The 24,079-nt window shown below is 43.9% G+C and overlaps 1 protein-coding gene across 2 annotated transcripts in view; it reads right to left on the bottom strand.

Annotated features, from left to right (window-relative positions):
• Positions 1–1,873: 1,873 nt before the first annotated feature.
• ZC3H3 (zinc finger CCCH-type containing 3) overlaps positions 1,874–24,079 on the bottom strand; it is a 321,156-nt gene continuing 298,950 nt past the window's right edge. Inside the window, exon 12 of one of the 2 annotated variants that reach the window (XM_089518124.1) lies at positions 1,874–2,489. In XM_089518124.1, the coding sequence (XP_089374250.1) occupies positions 2,458–2,489 (32 nt within the window). In that variant the 3' untranslated portion in view covers positions 1,874–2,457. Of the gene's footprint in view, positions 2,490–12,722; positions 12,998–24,079 lie in introns of those variants that run through there. The other variant, XM_089518123.1, reaches the window with a different exon arrangement.

Below are 24,079 nucleotides of genomic sequence, written 5' to 3' on the forward strand. Positions count from 1 at the left end.
TGTCCAAAGGAGGGCGACAAAAATGGTGAAGGGTCTGGAAACCATGCCCTATGAGGAACGACTTAGGGAGCTGGGGATGTTTAGCATGGAGAAAAGAAGGTTAAGAGGTGATATGATAGCCCTGTTTAAATATTTGAAAGGATGTCATATTGAGGAGGGAGCAAGCTTGTTTTCTGCTGCTCCAGAGAACAGGACCCGGAACAATGGATGCAAGCTACAGGAAAAGAGATTCCACCTGAACATTAGGAGGAACTTCCTGACAGTAAGGGCTGTTCGGCAGTGGAATGCACTTCCTCGGAAGGTGATAGAGTCTCCTTCCTTGGAGGTCTTTAAACAGAGGCTGGATGGCCATCTGTCAGGGATGCTTTGATTTGGATTTCCTGCATGGCAGGGGGTTGGACTGGATGGCCCTAGTGGTCTTTTCCAACTCTACGATTCTATGATTCTATGAAGCGTTTGGTTTTGCATCTGTGTAATTATAGCAAGCAATAAGACTAGCTTACAAAGCCTTTTGAACCCCAAATATGACCTTAACCAACATTGTAAAAAATTTAAGGGCCCTTCCCTGTCCCCAAGTCTCTTCTTAGAATGAAAAAGGAAAACATTTTGTTGTTGCAGTTGTTTACTCCCATGCCTCTACAGTTTTGAGATTATGATTATTATTTTAACTTTTCCTTAAAGGGAGTCATAGAATCATAGAATCGTAGAGTTGGAAGAGACCACTAGGGCCATCCAGTCCAACCCCCTGCCATGCAGGAAATCCAAATCAAAGCATCCCTGACAGATGGCCATCCAGCCTCTCAATCAAGAGTCAAGAGAAGCTTCTCCAGATTTGATCCACTGCCAAAAACAATGGCTTTTAAATTCAGTACCTTGTCAATGAAGGCTGCTTTTGTCTCCTTAGGCAAAGCTCACTGCCAGAAATAAAACTCCAGTTTTACTGCACAAGGAATCCAAGCTTCACATGGTGATATTTTATAGGATCTGAGCAGAGCTAAACTGGAACCATTTGGGGGTCAGGGACTCCAACTCCCAGCTGGCTGGCTGGGGGGATTCTGGGTGTTTTAGTCCCCCCCCCCGAACGTTCCCATGCCATGAATATGAGTGACAAACCTGACAATCTTTCACATCTCTGGAGTTTATCAAACAGGAGGAATTTCTCTTAAATTCGAATGAAAAGAAAGTGGGGCCAAAACACATTCACTTAAAGTCGCTAGGTTCATGCAATTACGTGAATGCGCATTGCATTCGAACTGGGTCCTCATTGCCTGAAAATAGCATGCCATTGCCCAAATTTGCTTGTGGCAGTCTATCACGCAATAACGTGAAACCACATGATTGCATTCGGACTGACTTCCCATTGCCCGAATTTGTGTGTAGTGGGTTATCACGCCATAACGTTAAACCCCATGATTGCGTTCAGATTGCCATTGGATTATACTTCCAATTCCCCTTGTCTGATAAACTCATGTGTTTAAGATGATGGGGCATTACATTTGGAGATTCTGTCCATGGCTCCATAAGAGTAGCAGGCTGTGCCAGGATATGCCTAGAGCAGGGACAGACATTTGATCAACGGACGGGAAAGAGGAGAACTGTCTGTGATGAAGAACTGCTGCAGTTTGGTACTTCTCTGTAAGAGCAAGTAGAAATGGGTCTTTTTTGGTCAGAAAACATTTTCTGCACAGGAAACATGGATTTTCTCTACAGAAAACAATCCTGCTGCAGAGAAGAATGCCATTTTCTGCAGAAAAACTTCATCTGGTTGTGGTTTTCTTCTCCACCGAACTCTGAATAGTTGGCGTTGTTTTCAAGGGCATGCTCACAGTGACAAGAAAAACAGTAAAAATGTTTGCTGAGGGATGACATTTATGAAGTTTTACATCCACAGCTAAGACCTAAGTGAAAAACAGTGAAGGAGAAATTACAATTCTGGGGTTTCTACACACAAATTCTTTCTCTGGATAAAACCACTATCCCTTGGCTCAGTTCCGACCCATAATCCAAATCTCCACAACCCCAATGCTTTGCCTAGTGAGGCCAACATAAACTCAGCAAAAGGGCTCAAATCAGGGTGGCCATTTATTTCCAAAAGAGCCCCAAAAATGGGAGACCAGTCATCTTGAGCTGAATGAAGAGCTCCAGAAACTCCTGACATGAAAACCTTTATTTTGATAGCAAAACTACAATGCTGCCCTCCTTCCTTCTGGGTAGAGACTGGGCTGGCGGTGGTGGGTCCTCGGGCAGACAGCTCATTTCTCCTGGAAAAACAACCAAATTGCACTGAGCAAAAGGAACCAGCAAGATGCGCCCATGTATTCCCCCCCACCGCCAACTCCGTGTGGCATCTTCCTGAGGTAGTTTTGGCAGGAGGGCTTCCAAAATCCCTGAGAGACGCTTGGCCGAGGGTTCAGCGGCTGGGCAGGCAAACTTTCCGCTGACAAAAGTGACGATGGGTCACAGCCGGGGTTTGATTTGCAGCGGCTTCCCTGGAAAAATGGGAGGAAAAGAGAAGGAAAGGGTTGACATCCAAAATGACACACCAATACTGGAAAGTACAGTCAGGCCTCCGTATCCACGGAGTCTTTCTCCACGGATTCAAGCATCTATGGTTTGAAAATATTCATAAAATACACAAATTCCAAAAAGCACACCTTGATTTTGCCATTTGATATAAAGGCTACCATTTCACAATATTGTATTTAGTGAGACTTGCGCATCCATGGATTTTGGTATCCACAGAGGGATCTGGAACCAAACCCCAGCAGATGCCAAGAGACTACTTTATGTCTAGGATCCACCAGCAAAAGAAGAAACAAGTCTTCATGTGCTTAGTGATGGTTTAATTGTATTCTTTACATAGGTTTTGGGTTATCCTGATTATTTTGACTATCTATCAGTAGCAGAAATTTGCCCTTTTTATTATTTAATAGTCCAGTTATATGGAGAAAGGTTTTTTTTGTGGCTAACTCCAGAAATTTCTGCTATGGATAGATTTAATATGTAGCCCTGTAGAAGGCCTCTCCGTAAAAGGAAGACTGAAAGGCACTAGGCCTTTTTTTTAAAAAGAATAATCTAAAACATTTTAAAAAAATAATATTTAGCCATCAATTAGCACATGAGGACTTGTTTCTTCTTTGGCTTCTGACATCCAAAAATGGCCTTCTTAAAAAGGAAATCTGAAAAGATCACAGTGTTCCAGCTTCCTTTAAATTCTTCTTCAGATTCCTAAAGCAGCTGTTCCCAACTAGGCACTGGGCAGATGTGTTGGGCTCCAATGTCTGGCTTGGCTGGCAGGGGGATTCTGGAAGTTGCAGTCCAACACATCTGGAGGATGCCACTTTTTTGTGATGGAACTGCCTTGCATCCTTTAAAACATTGCCTTTCCTGAGGTGTGGCAGTCAAACCTTGCTTGTTTGTCAACTGTTTCATCCAACCCCTGAGCTTGGAGAAGTTACCTTTTTTGGAATGCATTATCCTAAATCTTCAATTTATCTGGTGACTTCAATCTACTCTGACGAATGCTGTCCTGCTTCTGACACTGGGATGGCCCACTGGGGTAGCAAGAGACTTGGGTTTGACCTCCATGCACCCCTTTTGAGTCACAGGAGTTTCCAGAACAAGAACCAGAGTGATGTCACATTCAGTTTTAGTTTTGGTTTGGGTGTTTGCGTGGAAGCAAAACTGCCTTGTTTGGGTGTAGGTTGAAAGTCCTGGAGTGGTGGTAATGACGGAAATGTTCTGGAGGTCACAAAAGTGGAGTTGAGGGAACACATTGGCCCATGGTTTCCTCACCCTTGCCTTAGTCCAGTGCAATGCACCCCAGTTTTGAAGTCCTCTACAGTCCCCAAAACTCACCTAATCATCCCCCTCTTTTTAAAAAAATGCTGCAATCAAAAAAATAATGAAAATCTCCCCAAATGCATGCAAACAAGCAAAAACCCTTTCCCAATGATCTGAAACCTGCTCAGAAGCCCCCACTTGCTCAAATTTCTTATTTTCCTTTCATTTCTCCTTCAAAATGCAACAGAAAGTGACATGATATCACTTCCATCCTCGATTTCAAAAGGACGCAGATGGAAAAGAAGCTCTGCCCAAATGACTACTACTGCTTTAGCTTAATGCAAACATTCCTCCCTGCTCCAAAATCCTTAACCCTTTAGAGTATTGTGCCCTGTGTGAGAAATTTGGAGGGGAAAACATACTTTCCACCATTTCACAGAGGAAATCCAGGACAGGTGGGGAGGAACGGGGAAGAGCAAACAAGGCAGGAGAAGCGGTAGCCCTTTGCTTTTGCCTGAATCTGAATCCCTCTGCTGAGTTAACTGAGTGCAAACACTTTGAACTCCATTTGCAGCAATGGAACAAAGTGGGAAAGAGGGAGGCAGAGAGAAACCGGGACATTTTAAATGTTAGCAGGAAAAAGGGCAGGTGCAAACCTTCCTGCAACTTAATTTTGGTTTTATTTTTTCCTGGAATGAAAATGGAATAATGAGTGAGATAGTGGACACCAAGAACCCACTGTAAAGTATTGGAAGCGCACAGATTTTATTATCCTCAGTTGAGCAATACTACACTGTCAAGCCTGGATTTTAAAAATGGGAGTTTTTAATATGACAAAGATGGAAAAGGGGGGGGGGAGAGAAAGGACATGCCACACACACACACACACACACACACACACACACACACCCCGCTATTTTCAGGGAATGTGATTTGGATTGTAATTCTGAGCCTTGCCATAAAGTGGTGCTGTGAACTGTACAAAGGTATTACAAAAACCAGACTTCTGCAAAATGGGAATAATTCTGGGAAGGCACTGTACAAACTGTAAATACAGTGTGGCACTCAGAATTTGTTATCAAAGCACAAGCAAGTTTCCAGACGTCAGGACTTGAAAGAGAAAGGAGGCCTGACAGGAGCCAGGACTGGATTTGGACTCTAGTCTGAAGCCTAACTGGTTCACTCCAAAGTGAAACAACGTCAAGTCATTTCCATCTTATGGTGACCTAATGTGGACCTACCACAGGATTTTCTTGCCAAGACTTGTTTAGAGGGGGTTTGCCTTTGCCTGCATTTGAAACTGAGAGAATGTGACTTGCTCAAGGTCACCCAGTGGGTTTCCATGGCTGAACAGGGATTCGAACCCTTGTCTCCAGCATCAAACCACTGCACCACATTGGCTCTTCCAAACGTTTACACACACACTTTTAAACCCTCTTTCCTTTTCAAGACGGGGAAAGACAAAGAGAGGTAGTGGTTAATCAGCAGCTGGATGTAAAGAAAGGGAGAGTTAGTAATGAACAGGAATGAATGATCTAGAAAGTCTTAAGAAAGGTTAAGAAAATGAGAGGGAAACATAAAATCAAATCAAATAAAGGAAACCCTGGGAGGGACCTGAGGACTAGCTTGAACTTAAAATTATAGTTAAATTTAGGGTAGATTGAACAAACTTTACAATTATTATAGAAGATATAAGTTAGAAGTAGAATGGTAGGTTTATATCACATTATTTAGTTAGTGTTGTATTATTTGTCTAATGTCTTATAGGTTTAACAGTCTCTGTATTCAAGTACAATATAATGTAAATGTATATGTCTTCAATTAAAAAAATAAAAAATAAACTCTTTTTCCTTTTCAATTCTATTTTGTACTTAATATTTAATATGCTTTTGCATATCTGAAATACTTGTATTGATTCAAAGTGCTTCAATCTTTTTACCCTGTTTTTAAGTTTTAAAACATAGCCATATTAGTCTGGAATATTAGTAAGCAAAGGGATCTTGCAGCATCTTTGACACCAACGCTGTCAGTCTCAAAGGTGCTAAAAGATCCTCTTGCCTACTGTTTTTTAACTTGTTAATATGCTTAATATGTCTTTTGTGCATTTAAAGGACAGTTTGCATGTTCTTTGGAATGGTTTGCAACTGCTATAATTGAATTTTACTTCGATGCCACCCGGAGCCCTTGTGTCAAGGGAGGGATCTAAGTATTTTAATGAATAAAAACAAATCTTTAGAGGTTGAGGAAAGGAAGGCTGTTGGGCTCTTGTCAAGGGAGCCCTGGGTGGCCAAAATAGGCTTGATTTGGGAACTGGCCCCTCTGATCCCAGTGTGGGTTTGAGGTTTCATTACAAGCTGAAAAAGCAAGCTTTGGGTTTCCAAATGCTCCTTGAAGCTCCAATCTTTGGGGAAAGAGCAAGATACACACACCTCCTGCAATACACACAACAACACTCAGTCGCAGCCTTGTGCCGTGCCCCCCTCCGGGGCATGCAGCCTTTCCTTTCTTGGGACACGTCCAAGAAGAATCTGGGTTTTATATTGGGAAAAGGCCTCTCATAGTGGAGATTCTCAAGGCAGATGCCCCGCTGGCCTCCCTCCTGGCAGCGATGAACTGGCTTGTGTGTAAAACCTTCCCAGGCACAAACACACAACCGCACATCACAGCCAATGCTTATTCCTGCTTGCCTTGGTTAAAAGAAAACAATACAAAACCCAACAGCAACTTGTTAAACAAACTTTGGGCAGAAGTGTAAGCAGGGGTGGCATTGATTCATGACTTTTGAGCTAATTTATGTAAAACAAAGAGGGCTCATTTAGCACCTTTCCGCCCTTAATATAACACCCATACATCAGAGGGAGGCCCAGCAGTCACCCACGACGCTGGCAATTAGTCACCTGTGACGCAGCTTGCAAGGTTTAAGGAGACAGCGGCCAAGAAAGCCGACCGGGGAGTGTCAGGCATCCCAGGGTATGAATAAAATAAATAATAAAAATAAAAAATGTATTTATATACCGCTTTTCTAAAAATCAAAGCGGTTAACAACATGTACATATACAATATAAAAACCATCCAATGCAAGACATCAAACCAATTACAACAATAAAACCACAATAAAACCATATCTCATGCCAGCTCGACAATGCTGACGAGGGGGGGAGCACATCAGGAGTCGGGAGTCAAGAGTCAAGCGTTAGGGGTATGCCTTTTCAAAAAGGTGTGTTTTTAACCCCTTCTTAAATTGGTTCAGTGAGGTGGCCGAGCGGAGCTCGTCGGGAAGCGAGTTCCAGAGGATGGGGGCCAAGGGAGAAAAGGCCCTCCTGGTGGTAGTAGCTAATCTGACCTCCGGAACTCTTAACAGTTGCTTCCCGGTTGATCTGAGTGTGCGGGGCGGACTGTACGGAGAGAGGCAGTCCTCCAAGTACCCTGGGCCCAAGCCATTTAGGGCTTTATAGGTAATAACCAACACCTTGTATTGCGCCCGGAAGCGAATAGGCAGCCATTGAAGGTCTTTGAGGACCGGTGTTATGTGGCTGGTTCTAGGTGTATTAGTGACCAGTCTTGCCGCCATATTCTGCACCAATTGCAGCTTCCGGGTATGGTACAAGGGTTGCCCCATGTAGAGCGCATTGCAGAAATCCAAACGAGAGGTTACCAGAGCGTGTACCACCGTTTCAAGGTCCCTCCGGCCCAGGTAGGGACGCAGCTGGCGTATCAGCCGAAGCTGATAATAGGTGCTCCTGACCATCGCATCCACCTGAGATGTAAGGTGGAGCGACGAGTCAAGGAGCACCCCCAGACTGCATACTGAGTCCTTCATGGGAAGCGTGATCCCGTTTAGGACAGGTGGAACCACCGCCATCCCCGGGCCAGGGGAACCTATCACGAATACTTCCGTTTTCTCTGGATTCAGGCTGAGTCTGTTTTCCCTCATCCAGCCCATTACCGACTCCAGACAGGCAACGAGAGGAGAGATGCCATCCTTGGTCACTGAATCAGTCGGAGACATAGAGAAGACTATTTGGGTGTCATCAGTGTACTGATAACCCCGCGACCCATGCCTCCGGATGATCTCTCCCAGTGGTTTCATGTAAATGTTAAAGAGCATGAATGACAAAGGCACCAGGAAGGTGAAGGGTTTGGTAACGGAGAGACCACCAAAAGACCACCTCATTGGATCGTAGAGTCCTACAGTTGGAAGGGGGCTCATGCGCCATCCAACCCCATGCTCAATGCAGGATCTCCAGCAAAAGCATCCCAAGAAGCAGGGAATTGTCCAGCCTCTTCTTGAAGATGTTGAGCGATATTAGATCAAACATAGATCAGAACCCAGACTGCAGTCAAGAAATCAAAGTAAGACTGAGGGGCCAAGCAGATAGGCCAAAATAAAGCTGCTTTGGGTCACTTTGGAGGTATGCTGTTTAAATGATGTATGTGTCCTAAGAGGCTGTAAGCTGCACCAAAGCCATTTTCCAATGCTAAGGACTGGAGCGCAGCTTCTGGCCTCTTAAGATGCATGTGTCATTTAAATAGCATACCTCCAAAGTGACCCAAAGCAGCTTTATTTTGGCCTGTCTGTTTGGGCCCTAGGATTGGGAAGGACAGCTAGGAAAGAACCGGATAAGATACTAAAGTGCAAAGATATAACTCCGAACACCAAAGTTAGGGTCGTCCAAGCCATTGTATTTCCCATCACCATTTACAGATGTGAGAGATGGACAGTGAAGAAAGCAAAGAGAAAGAAATTCAACTTATTTGAGATGTGGTGCTGGAGAAAAGTGCTGAGGATACTATGAATGGCCAAGAAGACAAATAAATTGGTCCTTGAACAGGTCAAGCCTGAACTCTCCCTGGAAGCCAAGATGGTTGAGACTGTCATACTTTGCTTTGCCTTTTCATCCTTTTTGACATGTGTGCATTTTCATAGCCCCTTCTGCTCCTTGTCACTTCCCCCCACATATTGCACAGCCACCATTTACTCTAGTTTCTATCCATGCCAGCCTTTAGGGTGAGCGCAAACAGTTATGCCAGCCCTAATTTTGTAAAGTCTTTGGCATCAGTCTCCTTTGCTTCGTCCTTTATATCCTTTGTTACATGTCCCTACATTTTACCTTCGATTTATCCATGGGTCCCAGTCCATAATTTTGGCCCCAAAGCCTGTACTTGATTTATACATGAGATCGACTTATAGTTGATTGCATAGATTGTGAAAAGCTATGGAATGCGCTCAAAGAAATGGGAATGCCACTACATTTGAATATGGACTCCCTATCCTCTCATATCCTACTACAGAGGATACTGGAGGCTGCAAAGTTTGTATTTCCAATGCCTGAGTAGGAAAGAGCAATTAAGAAACTGCACTGAATGAGAGGAGCCACATCTGTGAAATCTACTGGAGCATTACTTTGCTTACTGGGCAAAAGAGTGAAGTGTGGGGATAAGGAGAGACAGTAGTAAGGATTCAGGTGGGAACAAGGCAAAAACTCAGCCGATCTTGGTTTGTGTGAAGAACAGTTGCCCCAAAGCCTGAATCTAGCAAGAGGCCTTCCAACTTAAGTGGTCTGGTGTGTGTGTGTGTGTGTGTGTGTGTGTGTGTGTGTGTGTGTGTGTGAAGTGTTACCATCAGGGTTGCATCCAGACTGTAAAAAGAGTATGCAATTTGACATACCTTTAACTACCATGGCTCCATCCTACAGAATCCCAGGATTTGTAGTTTTGAGAGACACCAGCATTCTTTAGCAGAGAAGGCTAAACATTTTGTAAAGAGACAAATCCCAGGATTCCATAGGATGGAGCTACAGCATTTAAAGTGGTGTCAAACTGAATTATTTCTACAGTGTAGATGTACCCCAGGTAATACCATTAACTTCCTTGAGCTCTTGTTCAGTTTTCTGACTTGGCATCCATTCCTATCTGACAGAAGGAAGGTGGGCAGCCCCGACGGGAAACTAAGATGATACAACAGGCAAAAATGTACAGACAAGGACTGTTGTTGCAAATGGATTTCAAGTCAACATCAGCTCACAGTGACCCTCTGAATGAGAGACCTCCAAGACACCCTGCTATCAATTCACCCAGTGCAGCTCCTGCAACCTCAGGGCTGTGGTTTTCTTAGAATCATAGAATCATAGAATCGTAGAGTTGGAAGAGACCACTAGGGCCATCCAGTCCAACCCCCTGCCATGCAGGAAATCCAAATCAAAGCATCCCTGACAGATGGCCATCCAGCCTCTGTTTAAAGACCTCCAAGGAAGGAGACTCTATCACCTTCCGAGGAAGTGCATTCCACTGCCGAACAGCCCTTACTGTCAGGAAGTTCCTCCTAATGTTCAGGTGGAATCTCTTTTCCTGTAGCTTGCATCCATTGTTCCCGGTCCTGTTCTCTGGAGCAGCAGAAAACAAGCTTGCTCCCTCCTCAATATGACATCCTTTCAAATATTTAAACAGGGCTATCATATCACCTCTTAACCTTCTTTTCTCCAGGCTAAACATCCCCAGCTCCCTAAGTCGTTCCTCATAGGGCATGGTTTCCAGACCCTTCACCATTTTTGTCGCCCTCCTTTGGACACGCTCCAGTTTATCTATATCTATAATGTAATCTTCCTCTTTTCCGACTGTCTTCTGCCTTGCCAAATATCACTGTCTTTTCATTGAGTCATGCCTTCTCATGATACATGTACAATGATCTCAGCTTAGTCATTTTGGTTTCCAGGGAAAATTCAGGCTTGATTTGATCTAAGACTCATTTATACTGGTCCTTTTGTGTGTGTGTGTGTGTGTGGGGGGGTGTTCTGCAGAACTCTTCTCCAGCACCAAATTTCAGCTGAACTAGAATTGTATAATATGATAAAATTAAATGTAAATTGTGTCAAAAATTTAAAATATGCAGAAAACACCATACTACTAGCAGAAAACAACAAAGGCTTGGAACAATAATGAAAGAAAGTCAAAGAGGAAAGTGCCAAGGCAGGCTTAATGCCGAACATAAAGAAAAGAAAAACAACGACTATGGAAACATTATATGCATTCAATCTAGATGATGAAGAAATTGAAATAGCAGAAGAGTTCCCAAACCTTGTATCAATCATTGAACAGAATGGAGATTTCAGTCAAGAAATCAGAAGAAGACTAGGACTGGGAAGAGCGGCTGTAAAAGAACTAGACAAGTTCCTGAAATGTAAAGATATATTACTTTTTATTATTATTATTATTATTTAGGTATTTATATCCCGCCCTTCAGCCCTAATGGCTCTCAGGGCAGATTACATTTATTATTATTTTTAACCAGACAGTTCCCTGCCCGCAGGCTTACAATCTAAAAGACACGACACAAAAGGAGAAGGGAATGGTGAGGGGGCAGGGGATCAGGTCCAGCATTCTTCTCTCCATCTGAGGCCTGGACCAAGGCAGATGGACCGGAGGGAGGGCTCTGCTTCTTCCAGGCAGGCCTGGTGGAGCTAGCCTGCCTCTCTCCCCTTCCAGATGGTAGCTGAAGGGAGGGCTGGTCCTCTTCGAGGAAGGCAGTTGGAGCCAGCCTGCCTCTCTCCCCTTCCAGATGGAAGATTTACTTAATTTAAGATTAATTTATTAATTTAATTTAAGATTTACTTAACACTAAAGTTAAGACTGTCCAAGCAATAGTATTCCCCATCACGATGTACGGATGTGAGAGCTGGACAGCGATGAAAGCAGATGAAAAGCAAATAGACTCATTTGAGATGTGATGCTGGAGAAGAGTGCTGAGGATACCATGGATGGCCAAAAAGACAAACAAGTGGGTCCTAGAACAGATCAAACCTGGAAGCCAAGATGATCAAACTGAGGCTGTTGCACTTTGGCCATACCATGAAAAGGCAGGATTCACTAGGGAAGAGTATAATGCTAGGAAAGGTTGAGGGTAGTAGAAAGAGAGGAAGACCACATGCCAGATGGATGAGTTCGATTGGGGAGGCCATGGCCCTGAGCCTGCAAGAACCTATGCTTTGATTTTGAGATCTGCATGGCAGAATGGGGTTGGACTGGATGGCCCTTGGGATCTCTTCCAACTCTATGATTCTATGATTGTATGAACCTGAGCAGAGTGGAGGACAACGGGGCTTGGAGATGTCTCATCCACAGGGTCACCATGAAACAAGGTTGACTCAAAGGCAGTTAATGGCAACAACAAAAGGTATATCACTGAATACTGAAATCACCATGTATTTCAGTGGCAATGTATTTCCAATCTTTATGTATGGTTATGAAAGCTGGACAGTGATGAAAGCAGATAGGAAGAGAATCAACACATTTGAAATGCAGTGCTAGAAGAGAGTTTTGCAGATACTGCAGATGAACAAAAAGGCACATACATGTGTCCAAGAAGAAATCAAGCCTAAATTCCCTCTGTAAACCAACACGACTAAACTGGTTATTGCACTTTGGACTTATTGTAAAACGGCCTGACTCACTGGCACAGACTATGATGCTGAGATAACTGGAAGGCAGTGTGAAAAGAGGATGAATTGATTCAACCAAGGAAGCCAGGGTTGCCCTGAGTTTGCAAGACCTGAGCAGGGCTGTGGATGACTGGGAAGTCTCTCATTGATACGGTCGCCATAAGCTGAAGTCAGTTTGACAGCAATGAACAACAACAATGTGATAAACATGCATCGTGAGAGTCTCCTCCCCTCCAGGCTGCTGCATCAGGGAGAGATTTTTACATTTCTAAAAAAGGAAGATCTACAGCTGCAAGACAAGTCTGATGAGATTTTCTTCACTATAATAGCCGCAGTATTTGAGTTTATGTCGGAAGATGGCATGGAATGAAATACAGCAAGTTTGGGAGGCGGGAGAGCTAGCATGGTATAGTGGTTTGAACATCGTAGTAGGACTGCAGAGACCAGGGTTCGAATCCCTGTTGGGCCATGAAAACCCATTGGGTAAACTTGGGCAAGTCACTCTCTCTCAGCCTCAGAGGAAAGCAAAGGCAAAGCCAAGAAAGCTCTAGGACAGGTTTTTCTTAGGGTTGCCATAAATAAAAACAACTTGAAGGCACACAATGACAACTGGGAGGAAGGGTAGGGTATTGTCACACAAGGCAAGGTGAGGCGACTGAAGACACGGAAGAGTTACTTGCCATTCATGTCACCTTCCTTCTCCCGGCTGGTGGCAGTGTGCTGTTTAATCACATTGTAAGTTTCCTTCGTCCACCGCAGGGCCGCACTTGCTATAAATCCTGGGGGGGGGGGGGGGGGATATGTACTGTTATTTATTTATTTATTTATTTATTTATTTATTTATTTATTTATTTATTTTATTTATGAGGTGTCATGAAATCCTTACAGCATGTTGTTAAATTGTCTGTCACTTCCCCCAAGAGGCTCCAATGGGACATTAAACAGCTAAAAACTCACATCGTTGTGCTCCGGCCGGTCTTAATTATGAATTGCAAACAGAAAAGAGAGCAAAGGATTTCTGAAACACATTAAAAAATATCACCAACGCACCCAGAGACAGCAGATGTTTTCAAAGAGGGGGGCACTGAGAATTTTAAACAGATCTGTCCCGGTTTCTCATCTTATCCAACCTCGTGTTTGCAAAATCTCAAGGATTTTAAACAGAGGTCAGATAGCTATCTTTCAGGGGTGCTTTAGCAATGGATTCCTGAGTAGAAGCAGGCCGAGCTTTCTTTCTTTCTTTCTTTCTTTCTTTCTTTCTTTCTTTCTTTATGCCACCTTTCTCCCACAATGGGGCTCAAGGTGGCTCGCAAGATAAAAACAGTACATAGAGAAATCTTGTAGCACCTTTGAAGCTAACTGAAAGAAAGAAGTTGGCAGCATGAGCCTTCCTAGACTTAAGTCTATGTCCTCAGATGCATCCTGTGCATCTGTGCAAAAGAAGTTGTAGCATTAGCTTTCATAGACTTGCTCTCTGTGGAAGCAGACTGAAAGTCTGCAAAAGCTTATGTATGTACCACTTCTTTCGCACAGTGAGTCATAAGGATGCTACAATATCCCTTTCCAATGCAAGAATTGGTCAGACTTTTCAGGACTCCTAACACGAATATAAAAAGCAAGGCAACGGGAAACAAAAGACTTTACTGCATGAGAAAAGAAAGGCGAAACAGATCAGCAGAGAAGTAGCTTTCTCCATACCACTTTGTATCGAAGCACTTCTGTTCTGTTTCTGAGGGGAGACGGTTGTCAAAGCATGCCTTTTGCAGAATGGGACCATTTGGCAAAAGGCACACTTTGATGACCGTCTCCCCTTGGAAGTGCTGCGATGTCCTGCAGAGCGGCACAGAGAAAGCCGCTTCTCTCCCAATCTGTTTTGTCTTTCTTTTCTTGTGCCGTAAAGTCCGAAGCATTTTCTGCCTTCTATTGGTCAAGCATGACAATTTAGAAAACATTAAAAAAATTGGTATCTCCAGCTGGTCCAGTCAAGTAGCCTTCGCAAGCTTTGAATTCTATGAGTCTGCAGGAATACTCTCAGACCAGCTCACATTACAAAGAATACAAAAAGGTTTGAATCAGTAAAATGTTACCATTGGTGTGCTTTTAATTATTCAATATGTTTTGAACTTGTTTTATAGTGTTTTTACATTGTGTGAGAGGTGTATTTTAACATAAATGGCTTGCTTTACTATATCAAATGGCATATAAATACGACAGATCATAATCATAGTTCTGAAAACCCACACTTGGAAATTAAAAGTTAAGCACTTAAAAGCTGGCAGTCACTGCAAGAAAAATAAAAGGAACCTCAAGAGAAGCCAAAGGAAAAAATGTCTCTGCTCCAAAATGCTCAACAGAACAGACAATAATAATAATAATAATAATAATCTGTTTTGCGATGAAGAGGCAAGATTGAGAGGCATTCCAGCTTTGTGGAGGAGCGAATCCCATTGCCCACCACAAAATCCCCAAGCCCACCTCTGTTTCTCACTGACAGCTAAGATTCATGGAATGGGTTTCATTTCTTTGGATCCTAATAATTGTTTTGCAATTTCACCAGGAAAGGGGAAAGGGAGTCACTTTGAATGAAGATGCTAAACTTTTGCAGTATCTGTGGGTCCCATATGCAGAATGCAACAGAGAAGGTTGAAGGGTGACTTGACAGCTGTTTTTAAACAGCTGAAGATGCCATGCAAAAGATGGATGGAGCTTGTTTTCTGCTGCTCCAGAAACAAGAATGAGAGCCAGTAGATTCCAGCTGGAAGAAAAGAAGTGCCACCTAAACATTAGGAAGACCTTCTTGAGGGTAAGAACTGTTTGATAGTGAACCAGACCGTCGTGGAGGGTGCTGAACATCTTTGGAAGTCTTTAAATAAAGATTGGATGGACATCTTTTAGGAATGTTTAAATTGTGTTTTTTCCTATGTGGTGGGGGTTAGACTAAATCGGTGGTTCTCATACTTTGCTCTTCCAGGTCTTTTGGATGTCAGCTCCCAGAAGCCTCAGCCACTTTGGCCAACAGTCAAAAATCCTGGGAGCAGAAGCCCAAAACATCTGGAGGACCAAGGTTTGGGAACCATTGGACTAGATGAACTTTGGGGTCCCATTCGGTTCTAAGATTCCAAGGTGATTAAAAAAGAATTCCATTCTCCTATGTTCGTGATGACTTTGATAAATGTACGAACCACTTTAATTTGTGTAGGGTCTCACTTGTGGTTTAATTTTGACTTCACAATAACCTGGTGAAGGGGTCCAGCCTCACTACATACTTACACATGGCAAACTGAGACCCAGAGACTGATATCCTCCAGCCAGAGGTTGTGTAGTCTCATCCCACCTTGGGACCCACTTTGGGAGAAAGGTGGGATAAAAATGAAATAAAATCAATAAAAATAAATCCCTGGCTCCCCTCGCAAGGTGAGAACGTGGTCAGCCCCTCTACTGCTGGGTGAGACTTGAACGCAAGTCCCCTGATCTGCAAGATTCAATTCCCTCTCTAGTCATCCAAGGGAGTACTGGGGGGGGGGGGGGGGGATTATTTCCAACTCCAGCGAAGAAACCCAACAAGTATTAATGATCTCAGCATCAATTGAGGATATGCAAAGAAAGAGAGAAAGAATAATCTGAATGAGTAATCATTTTGAAACACAACACAATCTATTACATGCAAGGACAGCAAATGAAGGCAAATGCGGAAACGCAGAAGCAGGGTGACGGTTGAGTGAACAGGGTTTACAGGCTCCTGTCATTTATCAAAGAGTTTTGTGGCCTGGGGAATTCACTTCTGAGAGACCTGATAAATATCCTACTTTGCCATGAATTGGGCAAAATAAAAAAATCCAACCTCTGGCCAAGCAGATCTTTCTCTCTGCCTTGCCTGGAAGGAGGACCTGATGAAATTTTAGCAAACAGGAGGAAGGACCTCTCCCCTGCCCCACTCCGACAACCGCTTTACTTTGTTAAAGTTCCTGGTAGGTCGTGTTCAAATTGTGCGATCAATCTTGGCAGCGCGCAAAGAAGCCCTTGCTCACTTGTTTCCGCCACCCCCCTTGAATTTCAGGAGAGATGCAATCCGTCTTCCGGGAACCAGGTATATAATTTCTAGTTAGTGAAAGCTCCGCTTCGAAGCTGCTTTTTCATTATGATGATTGAACAGCTTCGAGCGAGAAGAAGGAGCCTCAAACGCATGCCAGCTGGGGAAGAAGAGTGGTGTGCCAGCAGGGGAAGAAGAGTGGTGAGGTGGTGCATGGTGGCGGAGGAGACTTGAGCTAACTTTGCTGAGCATGTCATGCTTTCAAGATGATGATGATTACTATTATTAGTATTTTACTTATATCCCACCTTTCTCCCAATCAAATAAATGATTCCCCCCCTTCCAAACACTCTTTTTCTCTCTTTCCCTCCTCCATCTCACTTTTGATCGAACCAAACACACTTTTCCCCATGTGTCTAAAGGTGGTGTAATGATTTGAATGTTGGACTATGACTCTGTAGACCAGGGTTTGATTCCCTGCTCAGCTATGAAACCCACTTAGTGGTCTTGGGCAAGTCACACACTCTCAGCCTGGAAGGGAAAGAAGGGAATGGCAAACCTCCTCTGGACAAATCTTGCCAAGAAAACCCCATGAGCCTTAGGTTCAACATAAGTTGGAAATGACATGAAGGTCCACAACAACAACAACAACAACAACAACAACAGACAATCAGATGTGTGAATGGTCAGATGGGCAAACCGATCCTGTAAATGTCTTCAAGAGTGAAAAGAGGACACAAGACTCTGGTTGCAACCAGTCTGTTTCTGGGCACGGTTCAAAGTGCTGGTTTTGACGTATAAAACCCTATACAGCTTGGGACCAAGCTATTTGAAGGATTGTATTCTCCTTTTATGAGACCCTGAGAGCTGTAAGATCTTCTGGAGAGGCCCTTCTCTCTGTGCCACCACCTTCTCAGGCTAGTTTGGTGGGAACAAGTGAGAGGACTTTCTTGGTGGCTGCTCCTAGACTTTGGAATTCCCTCCAAAGGAATGGGGAGGGGACACTGAAATAAAAATTAGAAAGTAAATGAACTTTAAAAGGAGGAGGAGGTTGGATGACACCACACAGCCAGACCCACCGTCTCAGGATGTGAAGCCTTGTCTTGGTATTATAGTTCTTGCAGGTATATTATGCTGGGATCGCAAGATAGGTCCTTGCTTGGTGGCTACTCACAGACTGGGGAACTCACTCATAGGATGTTAAGCTGGTCTTCTTTTTGCTCTTGCAAAAGACTTTGAGTTCAGGTAGCCTTTTGACAAGTGTCTCTCAGCTGAGAAAGGGGCTTTTAACAGGTAGGTGCTATATATTTTTGGCTGTGTTTCAAATACTTTTTAAAAACTCAGTAACATTTTGCTATTGGAATTTGTTTAACTAGTGTTACAACTCCCCTTCTTCTCCCTCTGTTTTCATCCGTATGTGCACTTAATCTAGTTTTGAGCCTCCCCAAATCTCTGTCCTCAGAGAAAAGCAAAATATGAGTTAAACAGGGTGGGGGTGGGGGGATGTTGTGATAACAAAACTAGCCTGGCAAACCCAGCCACAAGCATCATATGAACATGAAGGAATACTGGAATATTTTCAAGATGTGGATGTTTGAATCTGTGGATAAGAAATAAATGGATATGGAGGGCTGACTGTACTGTCATTCGGTGGGACCTTTGGAGGAGACTCACTTTTTGGGAAACCCTCCAGTGAGTGGACTGCGGTTCCTGGAGCAGGTCAATGTTGCTGAAGGAAACTACTTTAGTTCAAGTCACATCTCAGCCCAATGATAGGCAGGGAAGGCCCCTTTTCACCCTGACGGCTAAGTCCAGCACTGGCTCCAGGCCCATTGTTCAGGGGGCAACTCTTGTCTCTGCAGTGGCGACACAGGACCACACAAGATAATCCCTCTGGCGGAATGATGGAATCCCAGAAACATTTCTGTTGGTCATTCGGGGAGGCGGAGGGGTGTGTGTGTTGTGTGTGTGTGCACGGGCGAGCACAAATCTCTTGTGATGCCGGCTGTATGCTTCGCGGCCTCTCCATTCCACTTGTCAACTCATTCATAAACACAATGGTTCCGTTTTTGTGACTCACTGACCATAAAACCTGGCAGATGAGCTCCCAGGGAGCTGACAAAAGGCAGCCAAACATGAAGTCTGTGGGAGCGATCCATTACAGCTGCAAGCAGAAACCGAGGGCAGAGGAAAACCTGCCAAAGAAGAGCGATATCTGGGAACAGGGTTCAAAGTGGTCCTGCCCAGGGTTGCCACCACCTCCTCCTCCTGTGTACCTGTGGCTCTGCCTTTGACAGGTAACACAAGAAGAAGTGCACCTCAGCAGCCGCCAAAGCCAAGTGACTAACATTCAAGAAATTCAAAGATATAGCTGTGTTTAGTCTGCAGAATCAGTATGTAGAGAGATCTTGTCGCACCTTTGAAACTAACTAAAATAAAGAAGTGGACAGCATGAGCTTTCCTAGACTTAAGTCTACTTCCTCATCTGAGGAAGTGGATTGAAGTCTACAAAAGCTCATGCTGCCAACTTCTTTATTTAGTTAGTCTCAAAGGTGCGACAAGATCTCTCTACATAGCATTCAAGGAGGTGAAGAAGACAATGGGAGCCCCCTGGACTAGGAAAAGGGCCAAGAAGGTGGCCTAAAAGCCAAAAAGCAGCCATTACTCAAGAGTGGTGGTGTTCAGTGGTGGGATTAGAGGAATAAAGTCTCACACAGGAACTTTGGGGGCATCTATTAGGTCCCTGCATTTGATGCCATGATGGTGGGACAGAAAGAGGTCCTTACTTTTGGTGGCAGAGGTGATGATAAATGGAAGCCCCCAAATTTGGCAGAAAAATGAAAGGAAAACAGAAAGGACTGCAAGAGGAGGTTCACCATCAGGAGTTGTCATTGTGTGCCTTCAAGTCGTTTCTGACTTGTGGTGACCCTAAGGTGTACCTATCATGGTTTTGTCTTGGAAAGATTTGTTCAGAGGAGGTTTGCCATTGCCTTCCCATGAGGCTGAGAGCATGTCACTTGCTCAAGTTGACCCAGTGGGTTCCATAGCAGAACAGGGAATCGAACCCTGGGCTCCAGAATGCATGAGGAGGTAGTCTAACAAAAGCTCCACAAAAGTCTACAAATGCTCATGCTGCCCACTTGTTTCTTTCAGCTAGTCTCAAAGGTGCTACAAGACCTCTTTACGCCCTGGTCTCTGGAGTCATAATCTGACACTCAAACCACTACACCATGAGCGTTTTAATGGGTTCGCCAGTTCGCTTCACTTCTCCTAATCTCTTTATTAGTTTTATTTTTTAAAGCCGATTTTCCAACAGCCAAGTTTCCGTGCCCTGAAAAAACAACGCCGAGCCTACACAAAGCCTGCTCTGCACCTTTCTTGCACCTTCCGTTAGTAACAGTTTCTCCACAGGAATTGATTGCTCTTCATCAGCTTTTTTTTTTTTAAATTAACATGATGATTTTTAAATTGTGTTTTCCTTTGTATGTCAGGTTTTTAGCTGATCTTGTTTTCTATTTTTGTGAGCTACGCTGGGGGAAAGGTGACATATAAATGGAATAAATGGCATATAAATGGAATAAATAAATAAATGAATGATACCAAGTGATTCATTTCTTTCATTCTTAGCTTTCCCATCAGTAAAACGGGAGGAGCTGTGTCCTGCCCCAAAGGACTGTCGCAAGAGCAAGAACAGAAAAGTCTTTGCAAAGTAAAAAAGTGATGTTTCAGCCTTAAAAAGCAGCAGTAGTAAGCAGTTGTAGCGCATTTCTCAGTAACAAAAGAGGTGTCTGCCTCTTTTTCTCGGTGTGTATGATTTCCATGCTCACAATTTGGATTCTAGTGATGAGTCTGCAACCAAAATTTCCCCATTACACTATCCTGCTAGATCCATCCTTTTGGGGGTTTCAAGAAAATGTTTCTCCATGGGAAAACTTTTTCCAGTGTTATGCTGGGCCAGGATATAGGGAAAGGCTGCTCCTTATGAACTCTAAGAAGACCTGATGCAGCTGAAATTCCAGGATTGTGATGGGATGTAAATAAACTGTGTGGGTGGATGAGCAAGCCGTGAGCTGTCAAAAAGTAACCTCTGGAAGGAGAAAGATTTCCAGACGCCTCCAGTGAGATCTTAATGCCCCGCTCTCTGTGTCAAGGCATGTAAAGGCTTTGCTTCACAAAAGGAAAGGGCTTTCAAAGGTTGAGCTGTGATTAATCTGCAAAAAAGAGAGAGAGTGAGAATCACAGACCTTCCCTGCCAAACAAGAGAGCCTTGACAGATCTGAAAGTTGCCGACAAATCAATAAGGGGAGAGCAAATTGGGGCGGGAGACATCATTAGAGGCAAACAAATGAAGAGATCAGAAAACGCATCCTCAAAGACTTACGGTCCTTTGGGAGAGGAAGAGACGGGAGGAATTCTGAACAAGGAGGACTCCCTTGGGAGAAGCACAACCCTTTAGCTCCTTTACCAAGAACTGAACGTTTCCTTTCCAAAATCCTGTTTCAGTTCCTTGCAAATCCCTAGCAGTTTCAAGATGGTGGTAACTGAGGAAAGAGTCCAGTTTAGAAAAAGAAGCAGAAATGCAAGATGTACATGGAATAGTGGAAGAAGAAATGAAGAGAAGAAGAGGCTTCGGTGCCATAATGCTAGAATCTGGAGTCATCCAGAAACATACAAGAATTATAGGATCAGGAGAAACTAACTGGCACACCTGGTCTGAAAAACATATCCAGGAACAGCTGTGTTGGCCATATAGCAAAGTACAATAGCATCCAAAATCCACAAAAGAGTGGACCCATCACAATACACAATGCAAGCGTTTGAAGCTCCACTGGCTCCTTCCATCAGACAAATGTGTTAAAAATCATACAGGAGGGGGTAAATATGTGATGATGTAAAAGTCACAGGCCCACATTTTGTCCAGATGTTGTTGTTCAGTGTCCAGTTCTGGGCATCACAATTAAAAAAGGATGTTGACAGGTTGGAGCGAGTCCAGAGGAGGGCTATCAAAATGGTGAAGGGCCTGGAAACCATGCCTTATGAAGAAAGACTTAGGGAGCTGGGGATGTTTAGCCTGGAGAAGAGACAGTTAAGAGGTAATATGAAACCCCTGTTCAAGTATTTGAAGGGATGTTGAGGATGGAGCAAGCTTGTTTTCTGCTGCTCCAGAGACTATAACATGGAATAATGGATGGAAGCTCCAGGAAAAAAGATTCCAGCTCAACATTAGGAGGAACTTCCTGACAGTAAGGGCTGTTCGACAATGTTCCTTGGAGATTTTGGTGGAGACTCCTTCTTTGGAGGTCTTTAAACAGAGGCTGGATAGCCATCTGTCAGGTATGCTTTGATTGAGATTTCCTGCATGGCAGAATGGGGTTGGACTAGATGGCTCTTGGAGTCTCTTCCACTTCTATGATTCTCTGTTTGATGGTACAGAGGGATACCCATGCAAGCTGATGTCATTTCTTTTGGCCATGTGGGTTCTGGGAGACAAAGAGTCTTAGAGTCCAGCAAGTAAAATTCACACTCCATTAGCAGGCATGTTGTAGTGGTTTCAGCACTGGGCTAGGACTCTGGAGACCAGGGTTTGAATCTCAGTTCAGCCATGTAAACCCACTGGGGATGTTGGATAATTCACAGTCTCTCAGCCTCAGAGGATGGCAATGGAAAACCACCTCTAAAGAAACTTGCTTAGAAAACCCTATGATGCTTTAGTGTCACCATTAATTGGAAATGACTTGAATGCACACAACAACAACAACCAAACAATAGAGAAAGAAACCTCATTTGAGATCCAGGTTGTCTCTGTCCCCTGAGGCTACCTGCCCCCTTCTTTGGCAAAGAACACTGCATTTCTGGGAGTTCTCTTTCACAAGACATGGAAACAAACACCAGCACAGATAGCTTTAGAAGGGGATTAGACATATTCATGGCTGTCAAGTTGCCTCCAAGAAGAGAGACTGTTGGGGGGCAAAGATGACATGGCCAGGAATCAAGACATCATTCCCCCAGCAATTGGCTGGCTGCTTTTGGAAGCATAGGACCAGAGGACCTTATCCAGTCAGGCTCTTTTTTGCAGGTCTGACAACAGCTCTATACTCAGTGATGAAGCATGAAGTTACAACCAAGAAGTGTCACTATGGAGAAAAGGCAGAACCATTTAGGAATAGGGAATGGCCTTGTAGTGATTCAGATCAACTTTGACAGGCAGCAATGGTTTTCTGGAGATTCAGGAAGAATTCTCTCCTAGTTCCACCTAGAGATCTCTGGTCCTCCCTCATGACAGTCTCCCATCCATAACCCTGCTTAGCTTTTGAAATGGGGTCTCTTCAAGGTGCTATCAGGCTACCTCTGACTGGCAATCAGGATTTCCTAGCCCCACCTGGGGATCTATAGGAATATCACTGCAGGGTCTCCAATTGCTGTACTAACCAGGCTTAACTCTCTTTGGCTTCTGAAATCAGAGGAGATCAGGTGTATTCAGGGATCCGGTGCATTCAGGTAGGGTAATGATGAAATATGAACTTAATCTGCCACTCCTGCATGATATTGGATGACTTATAGCAATGCTTCTGAAGCTCCAGTCCTCCAGATGTTTGAGACTTTAACCCCCAGAGTCCCTGACTGTTAACCACCATGCTGGGACTCAAAGTCCAAAACAGCTGAAAGAGCACTTGGAATTCTGTGTCCAGTTCTGGGTACCCCAATTCAAGAAGGACTGGGACAACGTCTTCAAAGGAGGGTGACCAAATTGGTGAAGGGTCTGAAAACGAACAAGCCCTATGAAGGGCAGCTTAAGGAATCTGGGTATGTTTAGCCTGGAGATGAGAAGGTTAAGAGGAGACATGATAGGCATGTTTAAATGTTTGAAGGCACATCATTCTGAGGATGGAGCACACTTGTTTTCTGCTCCTTCAGAGACTAGGACATGAAGCAATGGATTCAAACTACAGGAACAGAGATTCTACCTCAACATTAGGAAGAACTTCCTGAGGGTAAGAGCTGTTCAACAGTGGAATATGCTGCCTTGGAGGTTGGCGGAGTCTTCTTCTTGCTTCTTTAAAACAGAAGCTGGATGGTCATCTGTCCCAAGGAGTACTGGGCTTGTATCTTCCTGCATGGGAGAGGCTGGACTGGATGGCCCTTGGATACTAGCTTTTGGAAGACACGGGCTTCTTCATCAGGAGATAATGGCAAAAATATGGTATTGGACTCATAGGTCTGCATCTTGCTTTATTTATTTATTATTGTATATACTCATGTATAAGTCTACAACTTTTAGTCAAAAAATTGACCCAAAAACTCTGAGTTGACTTATCTACTTTTCTGGATGCAGAATTTCTCCCAGGACAAGCGGCGGCAAGGCAGGCAGGGAGGGATATTTGCTGCTTTTGGCCTAAGCAGGCGCTACCTGCAGCCCGGTAGACTCTGCGTTAGGAAAGCAATTATATTAGAGATTTGTTAACTCAATTATGAAAGGAGTTTGTGATGCTTTTTAATTAACTTGTTCTGTATGCCTGATGGAACATGGATTTGCCGGCATATGCCAGATGAGATGCTCAACAAGGGGGACTGGGCCGAGGTGTGACACTGGGATATCAAAAGAGTGGATATATGTGTGTGTGTGTGTCTAGGAGAGAGAGAGACACACACACACACACACACACACAGAAAGAGACAACACAATCCTCTGAGGCCTGTTCTTGCCTCAATTAAATGAATCAGCATTTAGCTACGAACACGGCAAGGGGAACGAAATGGAAAGAAGCCACCTGAGGCCTTGGAAGAGCGATTTGTAGTCTGCAAACATAGGGGGAGTTCCTGCTGAAGCTGC

This window comes from Sceloporus occidentalis, unplaced genomic scaffold, assembly GCF_023333645.1.
Source record: "Sceloporus occidentalis isolate IW3139 unplaced genomic scaffold, rSceOcc1.0.p SCAF_3, whole genome shotgun sequence".
Lineage (NCBI taxonomy): Eukaryota > Metazoa > Chordata > Lepidosauria > Squamata > Phrynosomatidae > Sceloporus > Sceloporus occidentalis.